Genomic DNA, 10798 nt, shown 5'->3' with positions numbered 1-10798 from the left:
CCCCCAGCCACTATGGCTGGTGATCAAAATTTTTAATTTCCACCCCTGTGAAATACTGCAACTATGTTAAAAGGTTGAAAATCCTTGCTGCCGATGTTGTGCCTTCTTAATTAGTTCCAGCCTGCTACATTGTTCAGAGAAGCTGTTTAAGCCCGGATCTTTCCGCCCGTGTCCCATGTGTGCTGCAGGTCCGTGGGGCTCCGAGGCTGACGAGGAGCGTGAATAAAGAGTCCTCCATCCCTCAGGGCTCCATCCAGCTGCCCTCCACCCTCACTCAGAACCTGACCCCTGAAGAGAAGCTGCAGGTCTCCAGACTCCAGTTCAACTTCTTCCAGCAGAGCACAGTGTTCCAGGTTTATACACTCAACCGGCACCATTATTAAACAACACAGGAAAAACATTAAAACACCTTTTAATTTCAACTCTATAAGATGTTTTTTGTGTCGTCTCTGAATGACTCCTCCCCCCCCCACAGGACAACTCGTTAGGAGAACGTAAACTCATCAGCGGGATCTTAGGAGCAAGTGTGGCCAATCTGTCCATCAGAGGACTGACCGACAATGTTGTATTTCAGATGAGAAATTTGGAACCCGTACCTGTGAGTCAAAAAAAAAAATCATTAAATGCCTTCACTTGTCTCCTTTAAAAACTGCAAACTGACATATATTTTCCAAACTACAGGCTAATTTTGTTGCGTCGTGTGTTTACTGGGACTTCACATTGAACAGTAAGTCTGTTTTGTTTTTTTTTAACAATAACTACTGAAAAATTTAGTTATTTAAACAAGTAGATTTAGGCTATGGCTGAGCTGTTTTTTTTTCTGCAGACGACTCAGGTGGCTGGAATCCAGATGGCTGCTTTCTCCAAAACAGTACAGACAATGAGACCATTTGTGCCTGCAACCATTTAACCAGCTTTGCCATCCTGCTGGTAAAAAGATGATCATTTGTTATAGTTTGTCCAAGCTTTGTATATTCGTTAGAAGAGGACTTTAATGAACCTCTAATTTTTCCTCTTTCAGGCTCTCGCCAGAGACCCTCTTATCAGTCGTGTTCAGGCCACCATCCTGACGTTTATCACCTATATTGGCTGTGGAGTTTCCGCCATCTTCCTGTCCATAACACTCCTCACTTACCTGGCCTTTGAGTGAGTTATTCACCATTTTCTCGTTTCGCTTATTGCCATAAAAAGGCAGGAAGGCATGTAATTGCCTGTGTCTGTGTTTGTTTGACTGCATCTCATGAGCCAGCAAATCCAAAATAGTTGTATTTCAGTCAGTTTTACAAATACTGAGCAAAGATTTGATGTGGTAGTAGCTGAGAGTCATCTTTAACACATACTTAAAGCACCAATAGATGGTGCAAGATCTTTATGGAAAACTCTGGCATACAAGGTGGCCGGTGGCATGTGTTTCTTCAAGAAATGCTGGTTTCTTTTACTGAGATATTGTACTTTAAAACTTCTTAGTAAGTACTGCAGATTGCTAACAGAGGTTTTGTTTTGCTTTTAATGTTGCCAAAACCATTTTACCCATCTGCAGGAAGCTGCGTAAAGACGTCCCGTCCAAAATTCTGATCGAGCTGTGCTTCGCTCTGCTGCTGCTCAACCTGGTCTTCCTGGTGGACGCGTGGCTGGCCCTTTATCCGGACGCTGTGGGCCTTTGCATTTCCACGGCCTGGTTCCTTCACTACTTCCTCCTGGTGAGCTTCACCTGGATGGGGCTGGAGGCCGTCCACATGTACATGGCGATCGTGAAAGTCTTCAACAGCTACACGTCCCACTACATGCTGAGGTTCTCGGTGGTGGGCTGGGGGGTGCCGATGCTTGTGGTTATCATTGTCATTGCGATTGACAAAAACAACTACGGCCTGGTGTCCTACGGGAGGTTTCCAGACGGCACGACTGATGATTTGTAAGTTCTACGAGATTTATAAACTAGCAGTATAAATCATTTTAAGAGGGGGAAAAAAAAAAATCTAACCATGGGACTCTTCTTCCTCGTGGGTTTGCACAGCTGCTGGCTGAGGAACGACGTTGCCTTCTACGTTGCTGTCGTGGCCTATTTCTGCGTCATTTTCATCTTCAATGTCATCATGTTCATCGTAGTCTTGGTCCAGCTGCATCGGGTGAAAAGTCAGAACCCCCACAACGTGAAGCACCGCGTGACAGTGCAGGATGTGCGCAGCGTGGTCGGGATAACCCTCCTTCTGGGCCTCACCTGGGGCTTTGCCTTTTTCGCCTGGGGGCCTGTCAACCTGCCGTTCATGTACCTCTTCTCCATCTTCAACTCCCTGCAAGGTGGGCTGACCTTCCAGGATCTCAGTCTTTGCTTCCACCAAAGCAGGACCATTCATGTAACCATTAGCACCATTACTTCTACTGTAAAAACTGGGTTTGTTGCAAGCTTATAGCCATATTTGAGGTTGCAAATTAAGAGTGTATTAAAACAAACTACAGTCCCTGATTCAAGTTTCTATATCTGTCATCCTGTAAGTATCTGAATGCAATGGTTAGCAAAAGAAGTGACATCAACTCTTGTCAGTACAATGTCATAAAATTCATAAAATTCTTAAGACATTTCTCAAGATTCACTGTTCTTAACAATATACACGGCTTTCTCGTGCTGTTCTGTAGAAACTGTTCTACATTTGACATAAACAACATTGTCTTGCAGGTTTCTTTATATTTGTGTTCCACTGTGCGGTGAAGGACAACGTGAGGAAGCAGTGGAGAACCTACCTGTGCTGTGGCAAGATGAGACTGGCAGAAAACTCAGGTTCGAGTTGGTTCAAACCTTCCGAGCGTCCTCACTCCGCCTGCTCTCCGATCCTCTTCAAGGTGTTCCTATAAAGTAAAAGTCTATAAAAACATGAATCACCTCTCGTCCTTTCTGTGCGTCGTTTAGAGTGGAGTCGCACTGCAACACAGAAGACTGTGAGGAGGTCCCCAATGACCTCCTTCAACTCCTCACAGAACAACAACTCGCCCAGCTCCTCCACTTTCCTTGTCAGCAACTCTTCAGACGGGACAAACGGCATCAGTAAGCGTGGACTTCTAGTATTGTAATACATTAGACTGATCTTTTGAAGTGGGGTTCTGTGGAAAAGTTAAAAGTTAATTATCTTACCTGCTGCAGATAGCTTTTTGGGGCCATGATCTGAGTGGAGTTTGGCCATCTTATAATAACTCCTGTCAAAATTTACAAGTTTATGTGAAAACTAAAAAACTTTTAAAGTGCTGTAAATTTTGCTTTGCAGTTGTTTACATACATTTTCCTTACCGCAAACACAAATAGCAGCAGTAGCAGCTAGCTGTAGCACTTCAAGAGCTACAACAAGTCAGACATTACACGTTTATAAGCTTTCCACTAAAACCCCACTTCCAAAGATCGGATCACACGTAGTTAAGTTATACAAAAATTAAAGGCATAGGAGTAGCCTCATTAAGGCAAACCGTTTTATTTACCAAAAGTCCTCAGAAATCATTAACATTGTGGTGCTTTACAGGTAGTCCATTTGATGACCGGACAATCACAGCTGATGAAGTGGATGTGGTTCAGAACGAGATCAACAGGCAATACAGAAACCAACAAGCAACCTGATGCAACCAACTAATATGTGTGTAAATAATGTAAATCAGCAGAGTAATATATCTGTTAATATAATATATATTATTTAGTTAACTGACTTGTAATAAAGCACACAGAAAACTTGTTTTTTAAGACTCGTTTCAGTCTCTGTGTTTGATCTTTTTACAAGGATTCTTTAATGTCTAAACAGATTTGTTATTGATTTTTTTAAAGGCAGATTCAGTCTAAATAGTGTCAAATGACAATGTTGAGCTTCACAACACACACACACACACACACACACACACGACTCCATGTAGCTTTTAAGAGGCATGGATAAGCCCCCTATTGGTCGCATAAACCTACATTTTTAAAAACACATTTAACCTCAACATTTACTTGTTTGGTCTTTTTTTTGTCCTAATTTGAATGAAAAACAAAAAAACAAGCAGGATAAATGGTTTCACATCCAGTTAAACCATAAAGATAAAACAAGAACTGTTGTATTCTTCCTACTTTAAAACAAGACAGGTATTTAAATTTGTCTTACATTTGAATCTTAGACATTATTAGCCAAACACTGGCTTCAGAGCATCTGCGTCAAATAAAAGGTAATTAGCAGCTTCACCACAAGATGTCACTTTATCCCGATGCCTGACTTTACAAACATCTGCCTACAGGAGCCCCCAAAAACCTCAGCTCTTACCTTACAGTAGAGTGGCATGCAATAACTATTTTCTAAACAAAATCTAGGAGAATCCCTCAAAACTCAAATCTTGTGTTTCGCCACACAGTACCAGTTTGTCTGAACGGAAAAAACAGGAAAAAGTTCACATTTTTTGCTAGAAATACGGGAAATATAACGTCAAGGACTCGAAGCATTTTCCTCCAAAACACCTTTTAATTGCAGATGGTCACAGACTACCTCAAGTAGGACAGAACAGTATTTGGTGAATATATAATGAATAAATAAAGTCCTGCAGGGTCCATCATATGTGCTGTGTACTGGATATATGCAAGCTACATTCACCGTCCTTAACATGCACCTAATATAGTCAATATATCAGGAGAAATCAAAAGGTGCTAATCAAACATGACATAAAAGCAGTACAAGCACAAATGTAGCATCAACGTGTTTCCCTTTTAAAACGCAGCCAGACTTTGCCGCTCGAGTCTCACTGGGCATGATCGCACCGCCTGCACGCAATCTCAAATATTCAGGTCACATTTGAGTGGCAGTAACAAAAACAAAATTGGCCTAAAAGCAGCCCACATCGGGTAAGATCAGTAATTAAAGGTTAAACCATAATATCAGTGTATCAAATCAGTGTTGAAACATTTAACAGTTCCTTTCGAGCACATGCAAATGAACAGGTCAAATATAAAGACATTCAAACAAAATATATATATAACCAATAAGTTGCAACGAAACGACTAAAATATCTGAAGGAGAAGGCTTGGATGAGCTGATAAAATATGTCACTGTGCCTCTTTAAGATGAGATCAGACTGAACTCCAGTGACCAACAGGATTGAAACTAGTTGGAGTGTTTCTGTTCTTGCTTGGCAACTAAAAAATATATATATTAACCAACTGAAATAGGTCAAAATATCTATTTGTTATTTGTGAAGACAAATGACGACCCTGTCTGCTGCTGGAAGAAACATCTGATCACTTTATAAGCAGTTTGGTGCTGGTTTTTAAACTATTTTACTTAAAGCTGTTTAAGATTGATGTTGTGACGAGTGTAACAGGGCGGTTTAACAAGTCGGTTCGTTCAGTCTGAGCACGCCTTCAAGGCTTTGTGAAAAACAAACAAACAAAAAAAAAAACGATGGGGCAGCATTCACACATTCACATTCCAGCTGCTGTGAACTTCACAGGTGAAAGATTGAAGTCTTTACTTTTTCCATGCAGTATAGAAAACCCATCTGATGGAGAATAATTAAGGACTCAAGACAACAAAAATGAATCACATGTTGTGCTTGTTGACCTGCGTTTCACGAATTACAGTTCAACCTGATCAAAGGATACTGCTCCAGGTAGGAGGGCACACACACCACCTCTTTGCGGAAGTCCACGGGACACGAGAGTTTTCCCAGCTGCTCTTCGTACAGACTCAGTGCCTCTGTCATATTTACACTGTTACCCTGGTTACCAGCGGAGGAGAGGATTGAAATAAGTCATTAAGCATTAAAGAACACAGAAACAAGATGTGAAACCCACACACAGCTAAGATTCAATCCGAGGAACGTTTTCTTGTAAGGTGACAGTCTAAACTAAATCCAAGACGTCAACGTGTTCCTATAAGAAGCACAGAACCGTTTCTGCTCACAATCCTTCCAGAAACATTCATTCAGTCTTGTTCTGATGCTAAATTTCTTGCAGTTTTTGTAAACGCTGCAAAGTCTAACCTCAACGTCAAGTTGCTTGGACAAACATGGAAGGATTGGCACATAGCTTGAATGTTTTCCATTTATAAATAAAGGATTTTTTCTTCATTGTATAACTCCAAAATCTAAAACCAAAGTCTTTTATTTAAACCCTTTCCCGGATTAATGGGCCGCAAAAGCCATTTGCTTATCATCCTTTTTTTTTGGCATCGCGTGAACACAACGATCCAGAGCAGCGAACTGCCAAAACTACTTGTTAGTGACATGCTTACATTAGCTTATCATCAGCTATAAAAAGAGCGTCTGAATCAAAGTGCTCGTCTGCGAGTCTCACCTGTGTGAAATATTTTCCCTTGGGATCCAGGACGCACATTGACAGATCTAAGATGAGACGCAGAAACTCCCACATTGAGTCTGCAAAACGTAAACCGTTAAAAACTGACAAAAATGAGAAAAGACATCTCTCTATAATATGTCACACAACAGCAGGCACAGTGGAGTGATAAAAAGCAGCAACCTTCTGGTTCAGTGGATATTGGGATTGCAGTCAGGTCATTAATAACGTAATCAAACGTCCTTCCTTCCTGGACGTACTTCCTCAGCAACGGGACACAGTCTTCAATTAGTATCTGTAATTCAGGAGACAAGATGATGATACAATTAATGCTTTTGTCTCACATTAAAAAAAAGCTTATATTAATGAGAAGAACTTTTCACATCCTGTTTATTAGTTTATCAAGGTTCAATTTTCATCTGGCACTCACTTGGTAACAGTCTCCCCTCAGGGTGTCCAGGGTATTGCCACAGGTTTTCCTCATGTGCATCTTGCACCCGTCTATCACCTTCTGATCAATGTTGAGGTTTCGGTCAAGGGAGCGATCAGTCAAGTCCAGATGCAGAATAACATCATATCAGGGACTAACACATTGCTTCAGAGGGGGGAAACAAAGCGAGAAGCAGGACAACTGAATCCAGAAAAGGATATCTCCACCATGATTATCATCTTTGGCTTCTGCTTGACCAACTCAGCGAGGATGCCTCCATCACCTCCTCCTAAGATCAGCACCTCTTTTCCTGCATAACTCTCTTTTCCGTTACCTGTGATGGCTCGGGTGTAGGCAATGTCACTTTCTGCCAAGTCTGGAAAAAAAGAAGAGCAATATTTACATCACGTCAACTTCGATTTTAATGCATTATATCACACAGGGTGGGGAAAGAGAAGCTGCTCACTTTATCAGTTCGGGTTAACCAACTTAAAGCAATCAAACATAACTTCTGTTGTTCATTTTCAACGGAAAACTCTTAACTATTTACTCATTTAAATCCACATAATGATCAATTTATTTTTTTAGACAGATAAAACATCTGGATAATCAGCTCACTGTTAGAAACCCAGCACACATCTGTTATAAAGATAAAACAAACAGAACTTGCTTTTAATCGTCACTGATAGTTCATTGAGAACATTTTTCACCAGGGGCAGCTGCACATTTATGTTCTCAATTAACGCCAAACGAACTCCTTTTGTGTTTACGATTGTGTGGTAAACACTTACTAACATCTCCATCGAGCACTAGGATGTTCCCGTACTGCTTTGAGTGCATTATCTTTATGTTTTGGTATGCAGAGTCTTTTTCGTACACCACCTCGTCGATGTCATACTCCATCAATCTTCCGTCGGCCGTGGGCCAGTATCGGTCAACCGTCGCTCCCCGCACCAGAGCCGGGAGCCTCGAGAGAAACGATGAAGTGCATGGTTACTAAATGTTACTGCAGCATGCAAGCTTGATGAAATACAGTGGTAGCATTTATATATATATATATATATATAAAAAAAAACACGCATAAAATCTTACTTTTTAATCCTTGCAATATTGCCATTTAAGAGAACTTTCAGCTTCTTTTCCAATGCATTTAAAAGCTGAGGAGAAAGGAAAGATTTGTACTATTTGAGCTATAGTTATTCACACAAAAAACGCTGTCCCGTCGAACCTTCTCAATGCTCCGAACTTTTAGGGAACAGATCAAAGTGCTGCTTGAGTTTCGACCACTCACATTGTCAAGCTGTGAGATGTTATCCTCCTCGTAACACTGCAGATCGATGGTGACCAGCCCGTGGGCGTGCACCCGCAGAATGACAAGCCTGACAAAATGAAAATATAATCAAAGCAATGAAAATCAGTGGAGAAATATTTCATGCTAAAGTAAAATTCTACCTATTGTGACGGCGTGACACACACTCTGTACTCTTTGAAGAAAGATGTAATAAGGGAAAAAATAACTAAATGGTAGCAAAAATTCAACGTCGCATTTTAGACACAAACTGTCTGCTTACCACTGGTGTATTCAGTAAGAACTTAGATATTCATTAAAAACAGAGCCATGAAACCACGATCAAATGTTTATCTAACAGTCTGTATCGCTGAGCATCTAGAGCTGCAACGGACTCCAAAGGTTGTAAGAAATATTTCTGCGGAGGAAACATAAAATTCAATAAAATATCCTGAATTCTTGAAAACAATAGCTGCCATTCATCCGGGTAAAAACTTATCGAGTTAAATACGCTCTGAGCCTACATTCAGAAAATATCTATTGTTTAAGAAAAATCCTAAAAATCTGTGCTGTCAGACATATTTTTTATACTTCTGAATTTTGATGCGAGTAATCCACAAATGTTATAAAAATGTGAGAAAACAGGACTCCTGATCACGTAACTATTCAGTAAAAGTAGAAAGATAATGAACCGTTTGAAATGATTTTTATTGACTGAATGTAGTATCAATCTGGTCACTAATTATTTAAACTGCTAGTGGAGCTGATTTTCGATATCAAAAACAAAAATCATTGATTTTTACAGTAACAATGAAACAGAAAGGGCTCAGTCTGAGCTGTTTCATTGTTACTGTAGCTCATCAAAAATTATATCATCACGGCTTAATCATAAATAGAAGTTGATGAAGTAATTTGTTTTCCTTTCATTGTCTTCATTAATGACTCGTTTTTGGGCTGGTGTTCAAACATTGGGTTGTCTGGTTCTCTTCTGAGAAACATAAGTCTCATATGTAGGCAGTCGTTTGTTGTGAAAGTGTGACAGACACACACACACATACATACACACACAAAACACTACAGTTTCCAAAAGAGGACAGCTATAACGACACTTTACTGGGAGCTCACGCTGCTAAAGCCAAGACACTGGTTAAAAAGAAATGATTGATAATTGGCCCAAGTGGAGGATACAGAAATTAACGTGCAGCTTCTGCTAAGTTTGTCTGATAATATCACTTCCCAAAACAGGTTCTGAACTGAATTACAAATAAGCAGAATCTTAGTAGGAGATAATATAAAACATTTATGAATGTAAAGTAACAAGAAGCTGTGAAAATCTAAAATTGCTTAAAGTTCAAACATTATAAAAGAACAAACTCTTCTTAGCTTTCTCAAACTTTGTTCTGAATTAGTTCAAATTTTATGCATTAAAGTTGGATGATATCAATTTATAACTGCATCCTATTTTAGAAGTTAAATCCTCCTGTTATAAACAATTAAAACTATTTATTTTTATTTTTCTCCCTCTACTTACCGGCCATTTTTGCCTACAAATGTAGCAAGGTACCCATGCCCGTTTGTGTCGTGAATAGTTTCTGCCAGTTCCTGCTCGTGAAATATGGACAGCAGACTGGGAACTATAGCGGCAGAGTCAACTGGAAAGAGACAGAAAACAAAAAAAAAATTTAATAATCTGCCACATTAATAAACTTTACTCACTGCAGCAGTAAATAGAAAACATCCTTCAAGAATAAGAAGAATGCATTACAGAAAAAAACTAAACTCATTTATAAGTAAATCTAAATTTTATTTAAATGTAATAAATAGCACCGTAGTGTGACTATGCAGGTACAATGACTAAGGCAGTATATTACCAAATTACTAGTACTAACCTAACATGTTTATGGGATATTCTTTACAGCTTATTTCTTTTTTTGTAAGCTGATTAAAAGATCCTCAGCAACATAAAAAAACGTAAACAATTATTCATTTTTACTTTATTACATGCCTGAAACAGCTTATAAAAGCCACAGCAGTTTATTCAGAAAATGACTTTAATGTTTAATGTTTTTTATTTATTGTAATGTTTTCCATCATTACGAACAAAACATGTAATTCACTGCATTTAAATTGCTTTTACTATTATTATGTGCACTGGAAGGATTGTGACACATGAACCAGTTAAGAGCCGAGAGCCGCACTTAAAAAAAATTTTTTTAAAAAAAAAAAACTACAAAAATGGCGGACCATCCTGCGCGACCAAGCGCTGGGATTGAACGTGCTTTATTCACATCGTTAGCCGGACAAGACCCGCCGTTCTCGGCGTTTGTGCAGAACAGAACAGTCCCTATAACGCTCAAGTCCTGTGCACGAGCACACATAACAGCTAAAATATTTACGTGACGCAGCTGCCCACTTTCAGCCTCATTTCACCCAATATGTCTGAGTTATGTTCAGAAAGAATTAAAAGGCTCGGGGCGATAATGGACTAGCAGTTATTAGCTGTTAGCCGGCTAGCTAACGGGGCAGCCTGGAACGCAGCGAGCACCAAACCGGACCACCGGTCTGTTACCGGAAGACTCGTCGTGCTCGTCCTACCTGCTGTAGAAAGATTAAAGTCGAGAGTATAATGTCGCACTGCCATGTCTCACTGCAACCGACATCCATTACTGGGAGGGCAGGCTGCGAGTATTTATCTGCACAGACAGAGGGAGGGCCCTGCTGCTTCCGCCGCTGCTGCTGCTGCTGCTGCCGCTCCGGCACTGGCACGTGCTAAAGTGGGCTGGGC

General features: G+C 40.1%; 2 protein-coding genes across 4 annotated transcripts in view; one reads left to right on the top strand and one right to left on the bottom strand.

Moving 5' to 3' along the window:
- The window catches only part of LOC108236975 (adhesion G-protein coupled receptor G2), a 35728-nt gene extending 32002 nt beyond the window's left edge, over positions 1-3726 (top strand). For all 3 annotated transcript variants that reach the window (XM_017418104.3, XM_017418103.3, XM_017418105.3), the window contains 10 exons: positions 189-353; positions 476-598; positions 682-727; positions 827-930; positions 1022-1146; positions 1541-1912; positions 2015-2298; positions 2675-2776; positions 2906-3040; positions 3507-3726. In XM_017418104.3, the coding sequence (XP_017273593.1) occupies positions 189-353; positions 476-598; positions 682-727; positions 827-930; positions 1022-1146; positions 1541-1912; positions 2015-2298; positions 2675-2776; positions 2906-3040; positions 3507-3601 (1551 nt within the window). In that variant the 3' untranslated portion in view covers positions 3602-3726. The remainder of the gene's footprint in view (positions 1-188; positions 354-475; positions 599-681; positions 728-826; positions 931-1021; positions 1147-1540; positions 1913-2014; positions 2299-2674; positions 2777-2905; positions 3041-3506) is intronic.
- Positions 3727-4447: 721 nt separating this feature from the next.
- Positions 4448-10788, bottom strand: sms (spermine synthase). The gene is made up of 11 exons (XM_017418108.3): positions 10609-10788; positions 9545-9665; positions 8017-8104; positions 7818-7882; positions 7517-7692; positions 6947-7101; positions 6726-6815; positions 6479-6590; positions 6296-6375; positions 5603-5718; positions 4448-5499 (listed from the first exon to the last, which is right to left on the bottom strand). Exons 1-11 carry the CDS (start codon positions 10652-10654, stop codon positions 5469-5471), a joined length of 1080 nt encoding a protein of 359 aa, XP_017273597.1. The 5' UTR covers positions 10655-10788; the 3' UTR covers positions 4448-5468.
- Positions 10789-10798: the final 10 nt, after the last annotated feature.

This window comes from Kryptolebias marmoratus, linkage group LG13 (assembly GCF_001649575.2).
Source record: "Kryptolebias marmoratus isolate JLee-2015 linkage group LG13, ASM164957v2, whole genome shotgun sequence".
NCBI classification, from domain to species: Eukaryota; Metazoa; Chordata; class Actinopteri; order Cyprinodontiformes; family Rivulidae; genus Kryptolebias; species Kryptolebias marmoratus.
This window is presented reverse-complemented; position numbering and strand designations above follow the sequence as displayed.